At 38.5% G+C, this 19,211-nt stretch overlaps 1 protein-coding gene across 2 annotated transcripts in view; it reads right to left on the reverse strand.

Annotated features, from left to right (window-relative positions):
- LOC121318481 (stabilin-2-like) overlaps positions 1-19,211 on the reverse strand; it is a 52,522-nt gene that overhangs the window by 19,977 nt on the left and 13,334 nt on the right. For both annotated transcript variants that reach the window (XR_005950614.1, XM_041255202.1), the window contains exons 13-43: positions 17,066-17,209; positions 16,832-16,894; positions 16,465-16,581; positions 15,819-15,872; positions 14,850-14,930; positions 14,465-14,617; positions 13,405-13,464; positions 13,142-13,237; positions 12,952-13,038; positions 12,588-12,699; positions 12,065-12,245; positions 11,492-11,585; positions 11,223-11,381; positions 10,954-11,049; positions 10,347-10,442; positions 9,940-9,987; positions 9,518-9,654; positions 9,289-9,403; positions 8,802-8,879; positions 8,495-8,593; positions 7,959-8,066; positions 7,546-7,677; positions 5,260-5,388; positions 4,506-4,562; positions 4,277-4,372; positions 3,731-3,926; positions 2,243-2,338; positions 2,054-2,099; positions 1,554-1,630; positions 1,013-1,138; positions 328-401 (exon numbers count right to left, since the gene is read on the reverse strand). Coding sequence is in view for 1 of the 2 variants with exons in the window: in XM_041255202.1 (XP_041111136.1) it covers positions 328-401; positions 1,013-1,138; positions 1,554-1,630; positions 2,054-2,099; positions 2,243-2,338; positions 3,731-3,926; positions 4,277-4,372; positions 4,506-4,562; positions 5,260-5,388; positions 7,546-7,677; positions 7,959-8,066; positions 8,495-8,593; positions 8,802-8,879; positions 9,289-9,403; positions 9,518-9,654; positions 9,940-9,987; positions 10,347-10,442; positions 10,954-11,049; positions 11,223-11,381; positions 11,492-11,585; positions 12,065-12,245; positions 12,588-12,699; positions 12,952-13,038; positions 13,142-13,237; positions 13,405-13,464; positions 14,465-14,617; positions 14,850-14,930; positions 15,819-15,872; positions 16,465-16,581; positions 16,832-16,894; positions 17,066-17,209 (3,207 nt within the window). In the remaining variant the exon portion in view is untranslated. The remainder of the gene's footprint in view (positions 1-327; positions 402-1,012; positions 1,139-1,553; positions 1,631-2,053; positions 2,100-2,242; positions 2,339-3,730; positions 3,927-4,276; positions 4,373-4,505; positions 4,563-5,259; positions 5,389-7,545; positions 7,678-7,958; positions 8,067-8,494; positions 8,594-8,801; positions 8,880-9,288; positions 9,404-9,517; positions 9,655-9,939; positions 9,988-10,346; positions 10,443-10,953; positions 11,050-11,222; positions 11,382-11,491; positions 11,586-12,064; positions 12,246-12,587; positions 12,700-12,951; positions 13,039-13,141; positions 13,238-13,404; positions 13,465-14,464; positions 14,618-14,849; positions 14,931-15,818; positions 15,873-16,464; positions 16,582-16,831; positions 16,895-17,065; positions 17,210-19,211) is intronic.

Genomic DNA, 19,211 nt, shown 5'->3' on the forward strand with positions numbered 1-19,211 from the left:
GAATAAACATGTCAAACCAGGGTAAACTGTGGTAAATGCATAGTATAACCATAGGAAAAGCACAGTAAAACTGCAAAAATACCATAGTAAACTTTAATAAGGGATGGGAAAACAGAATGACTGAATTATAATAAGAGGGTCACAGTAGTTGCCTCAATGGAGAACCGTGTTTCTGTGTAAGACATGATGCTGTGGATGAAAATGGTAATTACCCATGCTATTGGTGAGCATGTTGGATTCAGAAGCAGACAATGCTATTTAAAAGGCTTAGGTTCTTTGACCACCCTGACTGTGAAGCTGTAATGAGTTTAAACAGTTTGCACTAACCTGATTTGGTCCAGTGTGGGTGCACTCAGCATTCAAATGGCATCCTCCGTTGTTAACCAAACAAGGGTTGATTTCTTTAAGAAATAAAATAATAATAATACTACTACTACTACTACTACTACTACTACTACTACTACTATAATAATAATAATAATAATAATAATAATAATAATAATAATAATAATAATAATAATAATAAAAATCTCTGATTTATATACAAACATTTGGTAAGATAAATGTATCCAAATGTCAATAAGGGCTGATTGAAATTCGGTCAGGATTTATACGAGAAATAAGTAATGCTATTAACTGTGGCATACCCTAAATTGGTCAAGTATCTTCAAGAGTGGTTCCCTGCTGAAAGTACATGGCTATTTTGTATGGCAATTCAAACAAACTAAAATGTTGTTGTATCACTGTTTTAATGTTAAAAAGTTATTTTAGCATACTGTGGTACAACAACTTTTTGATGCCAACATTTGTGCCAACTGCTGTTCTACTGAATGAATCTTGTTTAATATACAAACATGTGTGCAGCAGTGTTTTCTAAAATTAGCTTTGGCTGACACAAGTTCATATGGGATCAAGAATTATATATGAATAAGGAAGAATAACAATATAGTCAATGTAGTGTATAAGTTTTGAGGTGTATAACAGACTGTATTGCATTGCACACCATACCTACCAAGACAAACAACCCCATCGCCAGTGTACCCTGCATTGCAGACACACACTCGTTTCCCTGGGGTGGTTCTCTTACAGAGTGCGTTAGGTGAACAACCTCCATTACTGCTTTCACAGGCATCTAAGGCTGCAAGAAGAAAAACGCATTACAGCATCTAATAAACCTTGTTATATAATTCTGCCTCTATTGTATATTACTGTTCCCCCTTTAAGTCACTAGTGACCCCAACGGTTTGGTTGGCCACATGCCAGGAGAGTAGACCTGACCCTGAACTTGTAAAAATGGTTTGTACCTTCGAGTCTTGCGATACATTGTTTAATTCAAGAATGCGTTGGATGTTTGAGCTAGCTGGACAAGTGAATGTTTACACCAGTAGACCCTTACAAGCACAACATTTCTTCTTCAAATCTTATCTTTGTAATGTATCCAGATTGTGGAACACAATTAAAATGTTAAATAAACAGGCTCCCTCTTGTAATTTTTATACAGCAGTTTAACCTCGAGTCTGTAAATAGGATACTGAAAATCAACAGGTACTTGCCTGCACAGGATGTGCCGTTCCCTTTGAATCCAGCAGCACACTTACAATAAGAAGTACCATCAGAATTGATGAGGCAGCTGAGCGGAAAGACATGAGAATGTTTAGGAATGACTTACCACTGGAATTCAGTTTCAGATACGTTATCCTGTTAATTACAAGCTTTGCTTTCAGTATTTAATTCAAGACATGTGAAGTTCCCTACAATATCTATATTGATTAAAGAAACCTATACATTCCATATTGCTACCTAAACTGACCAGCCTCACCACTACACTATTCAACCCCACACCAGCAGTTAAGCACTCCAATTGATGATATACTTAAACCCTATACATACCACACAGCACACTGTAAGCATTTGATACACTTAGCAAATGTAATTTCCTCCCTCACCCCACAGTACTATTCTGAACTGAAGGTGTACTGCTTTCAATCACCCAATAACAACAATATTTTTTTAAATAAAAGAAAGAGTGTGCATACTTAACATAAAAACATACTTAGCACTTGTGTGGCAGGTGTTGTTGCATATATCTTGCGTAATTTCTAAAAAAAAAAAAAAAAAAAAAAAGAATCTTAGAATGCTTAGACCTGGAGTGAAAACAATATACCATGTAGTTCAAGTGTCAGTAGAGACAATATAACAATAAGAATGAATCATGTATTGGCAGCCAGGGGCTGATTCTTACTGTTGTCACAGGTAACACCTCTCCACCCCACATCACATTCACATGTTCCGTCCCCACTGGGCCCGTCGCTGCAAAGCCCATGAATGCAGGCACATTCTAGAAGGGATATAAAGAAAACACAAAGAAAAATACATCAATTTCAGTAAACCATTTTCAACACGCACAAATAATAATCAGAAATTTTGATAATGAAGGTCTCAATGATAGCACCGGTCTATTTAGCAGCCGCACTTGCAGAGTTAGGAGTACAGAGGGCCGTAGACACCGTTTGGCTTTTGTGAAGTACGAAAATACAAACCAAAAAAAAATGTCACAAGGGCAGCAAAGTCCTCTTGGCGCACAAAAAAGAAAAGCTTTCTGAGAAGGAGCTGAGAATCCTTATGGCTGAGATCACTCAGCATGAAACAGAGTTGCTTGGAAAAGCCTCGGCCAACATCAGTTATGCTAGTATCCTTAGGGGATGATATGTATTGGCCTAACCTTTGTTGCAGGGCATCCAGAAATGTGCCTAGCACTCTGGAAAAGGTGGATTGGGTTATCCCTCCAGACATTCCAACTGTGTTCCAAAAGGAACCAGAGGCTGCGTAGTGTACAGAACACAACACTTCCACATGTGCAGGGATAACAGTGCCTAGATTGATGCTGGGGTCTAGCTCATCCCTCAATTCAGCTATGAAGTCAAGGATGACCTGGGGAGCGAGACAATAACGCTTTAGCACCGCATCTTCCAGCATCCCAAACAAAGTGACCCTGGGATTGAATATGCAGGGTCTTCTTCGTCTTGACCTTCTCCTCTGAACATGTTCCTGTTTCTCCTCAACAAGAGCCAGTGTCACCACATCAGGAAGTGAACCACAGCATCCTGAAGCCAATGACAGGTCTCTGCAGATGTGTGCTTATATACAGCTCTTAGTTACTCGCTTCTACAATGGTTTGCACTTCGTAAGAAGAGGTGTAAAGTTTTTTGAGGGTCAGCAATTGCCTAAGCGCAAGGCAAAATCCTTACATTACATTATAATGTTTGTGCCCACTTAGTATCCAGATCCCGCATTTTTAGCGGCCAGTAAAATCAAACTTTACGACTGCTAAACACGATTATGGGGGTTTTGCACCCGCAATTCACTTTGTGTGTATCCTTACATCACCCCCTTTATGTACTGCATTTATTTGGGTTATGAAAAAAAAAAAAAAATTCTCTCAGACAAAATAAATATCCAACACTGGTATTGTGACCCTCTGTTCTATGAAATTCAAGGTTATATTTATCCCTGGTAACAACTACAAAATAAACAAAGTATCTTCATAATGCAACACACACTGCACATTAAATTGAAAGAACATAAAACAACAGTCATGAAGTGGTCAGATTGAGTCACTACAGCTGCCATTTGCACACAGCAATATTAACACATGTTGGTCAGAGAGGAGATGATTTTATTATCGCCCATCTTTTACATATCCCTGGGTGTAGAATGAATAAGGCTGCACCTTGGTCACAACTGGGTCCATATTTCCCTGTTTCGCAGTTTTCACAGGCTGTCCCGGTAAAGCCCTGTTTACAATTGCACACCCCAGTTCCATTAACCCCATCCTGGCAGACTCCGTTTCCAAAGCAGGGCCTGCCTGCTACCCCTGGGCACGACTCACACTGCGCCCCAAAGAAACCAGTACAGCAGTCTCTCTTCTGAAAAACAAACATGGGAATCCTGTTTCAAACCATTACAGTCAACATCTCATGGTTTCAATATGGATAACATAACTTTTTCATTGGAATTTATGTTAAATCACTCATTCGTTGTATACGTTGTAGAGCTCATGCTTTCTGTCATATAGTACACAGAAGAGTTCAATACATTTTCTTATTGTTTCCAGTTCTTAATGATTGGGAATGTAAATTGCTTCCATGAGTTCTATGCTCTTTACCTTTTGAAGCTCAGTAAGTAGTAGTGATTGGTAACTGGGTTGCAGCAAATTGTATAGAAAAATTGGTAAATGACATTGTGGTGTAGAGAGAATAATACAATGGTCACTTACAATTATAGTGTTCACACACACAGGTCTGCAGCCAAAGTACATGAACCTTGTTCCCAAGATGTAGCGACTGTTAATACAGTTGGTACTCTTTCCAGCCTATTGAGCAAAACAAAGAAAAATAGTTATAAAGTGGTACGAAAAACAAAAGTTTATCAGTCAGTCCAAGATGTATGCTTCAAGACATCAGGGAGTAAGTTGCACAACACAACATAATCTGGACATAACTTACCACAGCTTCTGTCCCTAAAGGGCAATCTGCCTTCAAGTGGCAGGCTGCACACTTCCCCTTCAAGAAAAAAAGAAAGTCTGTACATTATCCTTTACTCCGAGAATCAGTCCTAGCATGTTGCTGATTTCATTGTTTAATGGGCTGTGCTGTCAGAGAGCCCTGTGCCATAGGCTGCACTGCCTGGCTACCCCTTGTGGTGGCCTGCGCTGCTGCTGTGGGTATGCCCCGTGCCATGGCTTGTGCTGCCACTGCTGGAGTGCTCCACGCCACTCCCAGCTTCGCCACCGCTGGATGGGCCTAGCACCGCTGCCAGCATTGGGGCCACCCTCTGTAGAGGAGTTCCAAAAGGGGAACAGTCACTCCGGCTTAGGGGGTAAAGAGGGTTTAACAGGCACCCCCTTATATGCTGTGCTGTGGAGAACTTGTCAGTGAAGGCGAATGTCCAACCTGACAGCCAAATTGTTTTGTTGAACCTTTTATTTTAGCCCTTGTGCCTGTTTATTTGTTTGTTTGTTAATAAACGTGCACTCAGCACTTTAAACTGCAGTTTTCTGGTCTCCGAGTCTCATTCCTGATGCTATGCTGTTACAAGGAGTTTTTTACTTTTTAGTAACACTTTGGAAATATGACCCAGTGAAGATAAATTTAGGCAGACAAACTTCGACAAAACTGTCTTCAGGCTACTGTGTTACATGAGTGCCCTCAGCTATGTGTTTATACCAGAATACAAATCCAGAAAGATGCTGAGTGGTACCTGCGTGTTGGTGGAGGTTTTCTGGTCACACCTGTTTCTCTGGACCTGCAACACTTTCCCCAGCCCGTGGATCACTCCCCTGCTGGTCTCAACATCTGTGTAGTTCACCTGAGCATCATTTACAAAAAGCTGTGGGGAATGAGGCAGGAAAAAAAAACACGTCATTAAAATTGATTTTAGGCTAAAAGGACTGAACATATCACAAATGTCATAAGTAAGCCATCAAAACAATATCATACATCTGGGGGCTGTCACGAGTGACCCTAAAACCTGTTTTCCCTTTTGAGTGAAAGGTGTATGCGGCAGAGGTGGATGGCTCTTTGATAGAAAACAGTTTAATTTATTTGAAGTTTGCCCACTGATGATGGGAATGAGAATGTACAGATGGAAGCCCTGCTAACAAGATTTAAATTTTTGCAGGTACCAGACTTTTAAAGACTTGTCACCCACACCTGTGGTGGCTTTGACAGACTCACTGAGAGCAGAAATTGACCCAAAACTATGACTGCTACTGGAAGCAGGCTGATCTTTGGGATATATAGTGAACATTTGTGAAACTGCATGTGATTTTCAAGTACTTTATTTCTACTTAGACAGTGAAAAAGGTCTCCAGCATGGGGAATGTGGACATTTCATTTTTTTTTCTGTGTGTAAAAAGAAAGAAAGGAAGCGAGTTAAGGGTTTTGATAAGGCCACTGCTGCAGACAGCTTTGATACAGACAGCAAGAGATAAGGAAGGAGATGCCCCGCTGTCTCCGCAACCCATGAGAAGCAGTGCCATCTCCAGAATATGTGGAAGAAGCATCGCCATCTCTAGAGCCCGAAAAAAAGGAGCCATCAACAGTCCAAAGCACCTCTGACCATTGTTCCATATTCCAATTTGTGTTCTTCTGCATATTTTAGCCTTTTAGTCTTGTTCCCCTTTCTTAACAGAGGTATTTTTACTGCAACACATCCTTTAAGTTCTGATTTCAAGAGTAACCTTCATACAGTTGATTTGATGGACAACGGTGTCTGTGCCTTCTTTCTATTGTTTAAGCATATTATCTTCAAGTATTGCTCATCCTTGTTAGACAGCTTTTTGTGTCTTCCAGTCCTGGGTTTATCAACTACATATGATGTTTCTCTGTACTTGTTGATTATGCTTCAGATACCACACCTTGAAAATTGAGTGATGCGAGCTATTACACTCAATGTTTTTCCTTCTTTATGCAAGTCAAGGTTGTTATAACAGTAGAAAATGCTAGTGGAGGCTTTGAGCAAATTGCTGATGCTCATAATACATCAGAGTAGAAAAATGTAACATATCTAAGACTTTTGCACAGCAGTGTGTGTGTGTGTGTATATATATATATATATATACACACACACACACACACACACACACACATTGAACAAAAATATGGCCGTGCAAAGTTGCTGGATATTGGCGGGAACTGGAACGCGCTGTCATACACGTCGATCCAGAGCATCCCAAATATGCTCAATGGGTGACACGTCTGGTGAGTATGCAGGCCATGGAAGAACTGGGACATTTTCAGCTTCCAGGAATTGTGTACAGATCCTTGTGACATGGGGCCGTGCATTATCATGCTGAAACATGAGGTGATGGCGGCGGATGAATGGCGCGACAATGGGCCTCAGGATCTCATCACGGTATCTCTGTGCGTTCAAATTGCCATCGATAAAATGGCAATACCGTAACCCCATTGGGCACTCTATTGACATCAGCAAACCGCAGGCCCACATGACGCCAAACACGCTGTCTGCCATCTGCCTGGTACAGTTGAAACCGGGATTCATCCGTGAAGAGCACACTTCTCCAGCGTGCCAGTGGCCATCAAAGGTGAGCATTTGCCCACTGAAGTCAGTTACGATGCCGAACTGCAGTCAGGTCAAGACCCTGGTGAGGACGATGAGGACGCAGATGAGCTTCCCTGAGACGGTTTCTGACAATTTGCGCAGAAATTCTTCGGTTGTGCAATCCCGCAGGTAAAGAAGCCGGATGTGGAGGTCCTGGGCTGGCGTGGTTACATGTGGTCTGTTGTGAGGCCGGTTGGAGGTACTGCTAAATTCTCTAAAACGACGTTGGAGGCGGCTTATGGTAGATAAATGCACATTCAATTCTCTGGCAACAGCTCTGGTGGACATTCCTGCAGTCTGCATGCCAATTGCACGCTTCCTCAAAACTTGAGACATCTGTGGCATTGTGTTGTGTGACAAAACTGCACATTTTATATATATATATATATAATGAATCATATGATCAATTGTTCATTAACTTACCTGACTCTCTCTGAGAAAGAATCCTAGTTGATAGGAAAATCCTAACAATGTCTCTTTATGGATTCCATTCTGCAAGTCCTGCTTCTTTAACTTCTCAGACAGCACAATATGGTACCTAATATGGCTTTCATCCTGGCAAGAAAAGGCAACCCTGTGTAAATCTACATTCCATTCAATTAACATTTTTGAAAATTCCAGTTATATTTACCCAAAAAAGGCCTCTAAATGTATATGGAATCTAACCATGGAGCCTCCCCTTCCCACAGATGTATTACTTGTGACTCATTGTATAGAGCACTTACAGAATAAATATAAAATGTGACGGATTAATATAAAAATGAATGACAGGATAGTTGATGTCGCATGCCCCTGCATTCAGAAGAATTCTATCAGTTATGCTCAGCAATACATACCAGGGTGATGGATCCATTCTCCTTGAGAAAAGATTCAATGACGTTATTACTTGGGACAAACACAGTGTAGGCTGAAGAACCTTCTATTTCTTTTGCCAGACTGTATTGCTGCAATAAAAATGTGAGCCTGATTATACAAGGCCAGTTTTGTTAGGGCTAGGTGGCAGAGTGTGTTACTGCACAAGCTTTTCATATCAGACTTAAAAGGTGGTTTCAGTTTTGCCCCTGGTGTACAATAGCTGACATCACAAACCCTCACACAATTCAGGTAACTGGCAGAGAGGTTAAGAATTGCATGGTTATAGGAGACTGAACTTCTTGACCGCAGAAGAAGAGTAAGCATTGCCACGGCTCATGCTACCACTGTTCCGTGGATTAATAGAACATTGGTGCCACTGTGCCACTGTCTCCAGCGCCGCCAATCAGCACCTTTCAAGTGCACCAATATACATCACAATGCAAAGTAAATCAAGAGGCAAATAGTGAGTCTTACAAAGAGAAATAAATAATCCATGCAAACAGTGCACTGAACTCACTATGATATAGCCTCTGAAAATGGAGCACTCTGGCATCTGGTCTAGCTGCGTCAGTAGATCAGGTAAAGCTTCACTCTGTCCTCTATTTGGGGTCAACACCTAAAATAAGAGCATTAAAAAGGAAGGAAAATAGTAAAATATGTGACGATGTTCACACAAAGCTCTCATAGGGAGGGGCTACCTCTGCCTAAGTGATATAAAATAACTATATACAGTTCATATTAGTACACCAGCACTACTTGACTTACTGGTTTATCTTTAAATACATTAAATGACTTGGCTCGAAACAAAAAAAGGTGTTCCTTACCTTATCAATAATGTGGATCACACCATTGGTCGCTGCGATATTAGAAGCAATTATAGCAGCATCTTCAATTATAGTACTCTGTTGAAAAAAATGGAACATGTTATAAAAAGTAAAAAATGTGTGGGTTAAACAATACCATTTTTAATGTCAAAGGTTTCCAAGTTTGGGTGAATAAATGTAATAATGTTGCTTGCTTGTCCATCTTTATATATAAACATAGAATAAATTGTTTAAATTGTTCATTCATATCTTTAAAGAGCTGACACATTTTTCATTCAATAGTAATATGGCTGGTCCTAAAATTAACAAACTTGATGTTTGTCAATTAATCATCCCTGGGGAAAGAGGTAAAAAGAGTGGCAGTGTTAAGCTCTGCCACTGTTTAGATCATTCAAGTTGCCCTTTATGTGATATCCCTGATACGTCTATTCAGATCTGTTCAGGTATTATACAGTACATTGCCATCACACTGTCTCAAAGGACTTGCCTCATTTCTCTTTGAGACATGTAGAGAGTTCCTATGCAGTGAAGTGAGCAGCATTGAGGATGAAGACAGGTTTTGTAGATCCCCCAGTTTGTAAATACCCAGCACCATGTGATACCTAGGAGAAGAGCACATTCAAATACAATTGATACATCATGAAAAATGACACCACAGGAAGTCTTACAAAGAATATAGTATCACTAAGTCTTGCAATGAATACAGTATCACTTACTTGATTAAACTAGGCAGGTTTTCATTTGAGGTCCAAAAGTCTTTATCTTCCTTGTTCATTTTCTCAATGGCACTCTCAGAGGGCACAAAGACTGTGCGGTTTGTATCTTCTGAGAGTTTTTCATAGATCTTGGCAGCCTCCGTAATGCAGAAAACAAAGAGATTATTCAAAAGTTCCCTTATAAACATTTACCAGTTTTACCCTTCTTTTACCAGGCACTTTTTGATTAAAACTTTACCATGCCTACAGTATCTGCACTTTACTGTGCTATCTGTCCTATACCATGCTTAATAATACACTCTGCTGTGCTTTTACCTTGGTAAAATGTAGTAGGATGTTATGCCCAGATGGGTCACTTGGTTTGGAGTCCTATCCAAAACAAGAAAACAGGTAGCCTGGTAGACAGGGATTACAGTACTTACATTGACCCACTTGCTAAACTCAACCGCATCTGGTACAGTAGACAGCTCCTGTAGGAAATACAAATATTTAAATAAATGGATTTTAAAGTTTGATACATTCTCTATTATTTACACCTAGAGAGTGAACCTTGTATTTAGATCTAGCTTGAATCACATTTGTCAGGTAGTGTTTATCTATCAATATGAGCACCTCAAGTGTGCTGTTAGCAGTATTATTTATCAGCTATAGATAAAAGCTATAGTAGTAGTCAGCCTTTACAGAGTGAGATCTCTGAGTTCAGTATGTGTGGTAAACAAGTCCCTCCCACACACAGAAACACACACACACACACACACACACACACATAATGTACATTATGATGTAGAAGTAACAAAAGTTCATTTAGATCTTATAATTCTGTAGTTACTGTGGCCACATTTCCGTAGCAAATCTTCCCATCTCCAACAAAGCCCTCCTGGCAGACACAGTTCCAAGTTCCAGGTGACAGATATTTACAGGTTGCCTGGTAAAATAACACAGCCAATGATTGTTCAGATATCACAATTGTCATAAATCTAACTGAAAGACAAGGTTGCAATTCATGTTTTACACCTGAAGTGATCAAACTGTATCTTTGTTGGGTACCGTAATGTTTTAATATTTAAAACTATTTTATCACAGAAATTTCTTTAGTACGCTGTATTTATATATGCATTTTTGTATATGATTTGTGGCGTATGAAGTGGTGTATGAAGACAGTAATGTGCTTTGTAAAGAAACAGTGCTGGCACTGCATTTCAGCTGCACCGTTGCAATATTTTTGCACACTATAGTATGTTTCATATGCAGTATGTCTAAGCAAATACAGTAAATATAATTTTAGGACACGAGAAAAACACTGGCTGTAACCTCTGAAGAAAATGAATATTTTACTAACTTATTAAATAATGATGCAACAGAGGAAAACATTTGCACTAGACAACTGAAGTGGAGTGTAGAAGTTGAAATAACATTGTAACTTAAAGGAAACTCACCATGTAATGACATCCCCCATTTTCTTCAACACATGGATTTACTGGTTCACATTCTATCCCATTTCCACGGTAACCAGTCTTACACTCACAGTCACTCTGTTGATTAAAATAATAATAATAATAATAATATTTTTGTACTTTACAAAACATTCATAGCTTTTGCTTATCTAAAATCTTTTTGCGATACCTTTTTAAAATTCTGTGCAAGGTGTTAAATGTCGGGAGACAGGTAAAATAGCAAAAGTGGGGTGATATTCTTGCTCAGTTACCTGTCCAGGTCCAATATAGATACAGTTGGCGTTCTCATGGCAGCCGCCCCTGTCTGGCTCCATGCAGTTATTGATCGCCTGACACTCATCTCCGTCAGCCCTCCACCCCACAAGGCACTGGCAGATGTGGGTCCCGGGACCGGTTTTAATGCACTTTGCCTGAAAACATCCAGCAAGAGGGTTAAAATCCCTACTGACCAGTATGCATAATTCAGACACATGCTAGTGAAAAAACTAAACTACTTTATTTTTTTTAAAAGAATACATACATTGACACTGCAGCCCCCTCGTTCAGGGTTGGAGCAGGGATCTATCTCTTCGCAGGTCGTTCCATCTCCCTGATAGCCTTGTTTGCAGACACAGCTGAGAATAAATTAGCAAGCTGTTATTATGCAGTGCTAGAGTAAAGTACACACAATTCTAATTTTCTAAACTAGAGTTGCATATTTTTTTCTCTGAAAAGATAAACAGCTGTTAATATTACTAAACTAGAAATAAACACTCGATTCTAAGCTGTTTATTTCAGGTTTAATAATAACTTTAGTGGGTGTTCTTTCCATTGAGAAAACATGGTGCTGTTGAGTACTGTAAATAGCTTTGTGAATTTCCAACAAAGTGAAAGGCAATGAGGAGATTGTAGAAATACACGGTAAGATGTTAGAAGATATTTGATCAACAGGCAATTTCTGAAACTTGACTAGAACTTGGATCTTCAGGCACAGATGGAATAACTCTACCTATAAAGCAAACAAAAACTTCCCAAAGCTGGAATCATGTACTAAATAATGAAGTACCATCAAGCTGGCATCATGTACCAATAAGCTTAAAGTTTGAAGTCCTACCTGACTGTTCCACTGCTGTAGTCACAGTTGGCATGCGCATGACAAAACTGGACTCTAGGACCACATGGACTTGTGTGCCTCTCACAAAATTTACCAGTATAGTCAGACTGGCACGTGCCTTCTTTACAAGCACCGCTGCTCTCCGGGCGATTGTCACATTCTCCATGAATACAAGGACATTCTGCAGCACAGAAAACAGGCATGATGACTAGTGAGATGTACCTTCAACAATGGACATCTTTTTACAATGCCTTTTTAAAATTGTCATAAATCAGCCTTCAATTAAAAATATATCATTTAACTTTAAGATGGAAAAGGATACTTTAATACCCAAGGGGTAGTCTGTGATTAAATATTTATCTTTACTCAGTTGGCTTTGGCCACTTGGGGATTAACCCATTTCACCTTACTGTATTTAGAACCAGCTGGAATAAGCAGGACCTGCTGGAAATAAGATGTTATCTCAATAGAGTAAGTATTTAAAATTGAGTTGTAAAAGATGCTATTAAAATGCCAGGCTTACTTTTATCACAGTTAGGTCCGTATTTCTCATGGCTTGAACACAATTGACATCGGGATCCCCTGAAGTTTTCTTCACATATACAAGTCCCATTCCCACTGATTCCATCCATGCACTGCCGGAAACATATACAAATAGTTTTTTCATGTGTACGCCATTACAGTTGAATGAAGATAGTACAATACAATAAAACACATTTGAAAGTATTTGGGGGCAAAGTTTGCGATCAAGCAGATTAGCTGGGTCTAAGTTGTAACTTCCACTATTATTAGCACCAGGCCTTTACAAAATGTATTGCACAAAGAGATAGCAGCAGAAGGGATACAGAAGAAGAGATTATCATAGCAGTGTGTGCCCATTGAATTACCTGGCCATGCCCGGAGCAGGGGTTTGTAAAGCCTCCAGGGCAAGGGCTACAGTCAGGCCCATAGAAACCTTTGCAGCAAAGAGGCACCTGATATAAAAAAATTCAATAAGATTATAGATATTCAGACTTCAAAATACTGTGTCCACTGTACAACTGGTCTGGAAAGGGACTCTTCTGTCGATGTCCTTACTGTTGTGGTTTCATTGCAGTACTGAGCACACCCCAAGGCTGGGGTGTTCAATCCTAATACATTTGGAGTGAAAACACAGCCTCTCTTGAATGTGTCCTGTAACACAGAAGATCCCAATTAGGAGACTGCAGCTTCAAAAAAACATTATCATTTATTGTTTTGCCTCCCTAGTATTGAACCAATAATGTTTACGCTGCTGGTATGTCTCAGTTTACGAGTAATTATTGAAAAATTATGCAAGCAAAACAGAACAAGGCACTTACTGTAGCCACCCCAGAAGTACAGGAAGTTCGAGTGACCCTTGAACAACTGACACAGGTACCCTGTAAAATAAAATCCCAGCACATTCAGGCAACTACAGACAGGGGCATGAGAAACACTAAGGTCAAATTGTATTCTGGATATCACTCAAGCCCAGCAACTATTAAGAATATAAAGTTTGTGAAGTTTTCAGGCAGGAAATCTATAGTATCGTTAATACAAGTGCCTAGTACATTTCATTGGTCAATCTACAAGTCAATTACTGGCATGTTCCCATCATCCTATAGGTATATATTCCTACTTTGCAAACTCAGACCTGCACTGCTTTCGAATTGTCACCAGCTCCCCAGTCATCACCACCTCACTCCCAGCCTTGTTTGGAGTGGGAAGGGGGGTGTGGGGGGTGTATGATGTTCCTCTGCTGAATATTTTTTGTTTACTGGGATGAACACGTCGCATAGATTTATTATTTTATTGATTTTTATTTTAGCAGGCAGCTCCGGGAGGCTCCGAAAGAAGGCTGTGCTCCAACTATTTTTACTTTTCTTCAACCATTGTTTGGGTTCAGTGTTTTTGGAAATCTGTAAAATCTGATATTATAATAAAGGTGGTTATTTAATGCAAGATTGTCCTGACCAAATACTAATAAAATATAAGACAAGTGACAGATTTAAACTTGTTCAGACCAAGCATGCTATTTATGTGCAATCTAATCCAAATCTGTATGAAACTCCTGCTCACAACGAGAGGATGATACAAGTTATGGTAAATCTGCATCACAATTTCACAATCTACTATTATACTATGTTACTCATTCCATCCCTTTGCTTTACCACGTTTTTACCATTCTTGGCTATTCTTTGATGTGGTTTTGCTAAATGTTACTACAATGTACTAAGCATTGTTAATAAAAGTTATCATTTATAAATGAGATGGCAAATCACAAATTCCAACCATCATGGTGGATAACATGAAACACAAAACTGATTTGTAACTTATTCGGAGCAAGTTTGACCACTTCTATTAGAGATGCAGAATGAATCACTTGTATTCTGAACTTACCATTTTAACCTGAGACTCAGTTACATCACACCTGTGTGGTAAAACCGGGATGATGGAGGGAGGAATCAAAACTCCATCCAAGGAGTAAAGACGTCCATTTCTAGCTTGAATGTCAGCCTCAAGGACCACCTCTCCATTCACTAACATTTGTCCCTGTTTAGAAAACAGAAAGAGGGGATTTGCAACTATCATGGTGACACTAGGAGCTGTACAGGTATTTATACCTGGGGTACCATCACTGTGCACGAGACACATATATTAGGGTACCCATACAGCTATTGTAAATGATACATGTTACATATTAATAGAAAGTCAGAAAGCACATATCAACTTAGGTACAGTACAACATCTCATTAGCCCTTAATAAACGTCATTATCTACTTACATTATTAGTGATGTTGAATGTTAAAACTTGGTTGGCCATTGTGGTCAATCTAGGAGACGATACAATGCTGACAACTTCCAACTGAAAGCGGGAATGAAAAAGATTATAAATGTGAGAAGAAACAAACAAAGGAAAAGCACAAGTTAAAAGATCCAGGCTTGGTCCAATTAAAAGGCCTCCTATTCTGTAGTAACAGTTTATTTTATTATCAGATTAATGATAACAAGTCACATTGGCATAATGGTGATGAGCTAAGATACAGTTTACAGAGACGTGCACAGCTTTAGTATTTTAAAGAAATGTAATAATACATTTAGACCTACATTTTAACAAGGGTGGTCATTGTCAATCACTTCTAATGAATCAACAAAGCAAAAAAAATGAGGTAATCTCTATTTTGCTACTCGTGGCTTAGCACAATAACTTTAACCCTACACCTGAAACAAGATCTCAGTACTCCCCAGTATACACTTGTTCACAAAGTGAATTCATACATAAGTTGGTGAATGAGCATAACGATCACCCTTGTACTAAGAAAAGAAATAAAGTGGATTGGGAATACTTGTTCCAGTGTGTGTATGAGGATATAGGTGCAGCTTGGAGTACATGATTTCTATAGGTAAGGTGACCATATGGCTCTGTGTTCACCAGGACAGTTTGGGACAGTTCAGGCTTTTCAATCCACGGCATTCTGGTATGTTTTACCTGTTTCAGGTACCATTCTTTCCTTTAAGAGAAGCAGGACTACGCTTACCAGAATGCATTGGGTTGTGAGTTGAAAAGCCTGAGCTATCCCAAACTGTCCTGGTGAACACGACGCCATATGGTCACATTATCTATAGGCCATGTCAAAATAATTGCCTAATTTTCTTCAATTTCTTTTAAAGTGTTTATTGAATGCAACAAATACATATATTCGATTTTGTTGAAGGGATTTAATTGAAAAAATATAATACTAATAAAATGTACCTCAACAGATGGGACAATGTGATTTCTTAACAGTTCCAGAAGTTTATTAGAACCCTAGGACAAAAAAGAAACCCATTCATATTACAAATTACACAGAAAACTACAAATCTTACCATGTTAAATTAGTGAACATGTATAATAATAATAATAATAATAATAATAATAATAATAATAATAATAATAATAATAATAATAATAATAATAATAATAATAATACAAAAAAACCCAACTCACTACTAATACAATTTTAAATAAAAAAAAGGTATCTAAGGACATACACAGCCTAACCTTAATACTCTCAGGAGTCAAAGGTTTTGGGAATTCTAGTACAGTACAGTATGCTGTGACATTCCCTTAAGATACATTTCATATTCATGTCAGTGATGAAATACTTTTGTTCTGGTCTCAGATATGATGTTTACACAGCAGCTAAGCAACATGCTGGCACTTTTCAAAGTGTGTGCTGTTGTTTAATAGATTAAGGGACAGGACAGCTAGTAGCTTTAATCAAGTTCAGAATAACGTGAATTTTACATTACAGGAAAGAAACTGGATCCGAGAGTGCAGCTGCGTTATAACTTATAACTATAGCGAGGCTGAGCCACACTGCATACTGTTTAGACAGAGTAGAGATGTCACTTGATACCTCTGATGATAGCAGGTACTCTAGAGTTCTCTCCTCCATGGTCTCCAAAGCTCCATTAGTTGGTGCAAATACAGTGTAAGGTCCAGTCTGCTCCAGAAGGTGAGCAACATTGATTTTCTACAAGAAACGGAAGAGTCTAAATAAAACACAATAGTCCTAAGGTAGTTTCTATAATGCTTGGTTTTTTTTTTTCTTTTTACAAATATAATAAACACTTTATTTCACTCTTGGAATTAGATGTGTTCCCATATACTTTATACTGAATAACACATGTCTGTTTAAACAAGAGATGTCTATATAACAATCTACAATTCTACAGTTTTTGTATTACTGTTAATTATTGTAATGTCACTTTTAAGAAGGTTACCTGTAATAATGATCGGAACCTGTTGAATTTCCCATTGTCTGCAAGTATTGTCATTAGATTCTCCTAGAAAAGAAACAGATTAAATAAATGTGTTGCTATATGCAACTTTATGCCACCTTTACATAAATTTATGTATTTTTTAAATCTCAAGACCATAAGCAACATTTGTACCTGTTTGATTTCTAAAAGGAAACACGGTAAATTGGAAATAAATAATGTAGCTCGCTGGCTTACCTCCTTTTCACTCTCCACAGTGGGTTCCACATTGTCCATGAGCTTGCTGACAATGTGAATCAGCCCGTTGGATGCGACAATATCCCCTTGCAAAATATTCCCTTTCTTCTTGCTCCCGTGTATCCTGATTTTTACCTGCTGGTCCTTAAAAGAAAAACCAAAGGCCAGGTCACAAGATTATCCAGGCAACTTAATTACTTGATCTTTCACAGAAATGTCAACCATGAAAACTTAACAAGGGCTTAATCTTTTTTTTGTTTAATGCTCAAAACACTGTGATACTCGAGCCCTCAGAATTCTGCACAGTAACGTAATCTGGAAAAAAAGTAGATGTGCAGGAAGCCAGAGTCTGAATCCTAAAACCTAAAAAACTTATAAAGATTCAGTCTGAACCTAAAATCCAGATACTAATTTGATACAATTTGCATCACAGCACTTTAACCTCAAGCCACAGTTTATACTGGTATAACAGCTTGAATAAATGAATAAATTATATATATATATATATATATATATATATATATATATATATATATATATATATATACACACACACCACTGAGACGTGGTGTACATGTTATTTTTTGATAGAAGTGGAAATCATGAGCCATGATCGGCTAAGTTTGTTAAGACTATGTATATTGCCATTTTTAACAAACCAAAAGTATTAATCTGTTTTCTTTTTCCTTTTATTTTTTAAAACTATTGCACACAGGAAGGAATCTGGGACCACAGCAGAGTACAGCATGTTTCCTTTGCTTCCTTCCTCAGAATGGGGTCTTGAGAAAGGGCTGCTATCCATGGGGCCACTGCAGGGAATGTAGAGGGGGTAGCTCTGTTGGTTGTCTCAATACAATGCACAATATAAATACAGCCTAGTCCTGAAGACTAATTAAGGTGTCTAGACTAGGATTAGTGATCAATAGGATCAAGCCATAACTAGCTATTAGGACACAGAGGTCGTGTCCTCATTTTTTTTGTATCATAAACGCTGATGTTCATGTAAAAATTCTGGTAAAGTACATAAAGACTACTTAAGTTTCTCCGTTGGTTTGCTGTGTAAGATAGATCTTGAGGTTGAATAGTAAATACCAAGCAGTCAAAGCAGCGTTGAAAAAAAGCATTGATTTCACTTGGTGATTGGATGAGCTGAGCACGCAAGCATCCAATGAGAATGCTCATATTTCGACGGCGAGCAGTAATGAAGTGGCGGTTATTTTACTGTATTGATTAAGTAACTATAAGAGTCCGAGTCAGGAGGGCGATGTTTAAAAAGTAAAGGTCATTGTATTTTTCATATACCTGTTATGCCGTACCGCCGGGCCATATAGATTGATTTCAGTGTTGTTGATTTATGTTATGTGTTTATTTATCTTATCAGATGACTTATTTTAAACCATTTAAATAAAAATACTTACTTCTATATTATGGCGAGTGGGCTGCACTTTCAAAACCAAATTAGACTCACAACTAGTCTTGGAATGTGTTCAGAATGACCAGTTACAGTGCCATATTGCATTTATTTATTTTTTTAACGATAAAGGATGAGGCTGCGTGACCCAGCGGCTAAAGAAAAGGGCCTGCACCCTTGGCGTTTCCCCGTTCAAATCCTGACTCAGACACTTGCTTTCCTGTTCATGCTCAGTCTTTCGGACGATATGTGAAAACTAAAATTCTAGTGTAGCTAAAACTAAAGGTACTTTGGAAACGTGCTGATTTAGGCAAGTCTATATCCATCTTAATATGTATCTGTGTTTTCTTATAGTAAGGTGGCAGGGCAGCTTTGTGATTTAGAGAAGAAGAAGGTGAAGCCAGAGCAGAAGGTATTTTCTCACACTTAGAAATTGTACTGTTTCATTTTGTAGTTAGTTTTGGACTTTGTTGTTGTCTTCTGTATTTGATTTAACCTTTGTTATTACTTGTGTGCATCTCAAGGTAAGTCACAAAATTTAAGTTGCTATATAAATAAAATATATTATTATTAGTGTTACTAAAAAAAGTTTTATTAAATGTTAACTGCCTTTTTTGGTTAATAACTTCTGTACATTGAGTTGCTGTATTTTGAGGAGTTCTTAGCATGCTGAAATGTACTTACAGTATCTCTATTTTAAAACTGGAAGGCCTGTGTTTTATATTATGCAGTGTC

The sequence above is a fragment of the Polyodon spathula genome, chromosome 7, assembly GCF_017654505.1.
Source record: "Polyodon spathula isolate WHYD16114869_AA chromosome 7, ASM1765450v1, whole genome shotgun sequence".
Classification (NCBI taxonomy): Eukaryota; Metazoa; Chordata; class Actinopteri; order Acipenseriformes; family Polyodontidae; genus Polyodon; species Polyodon spathula.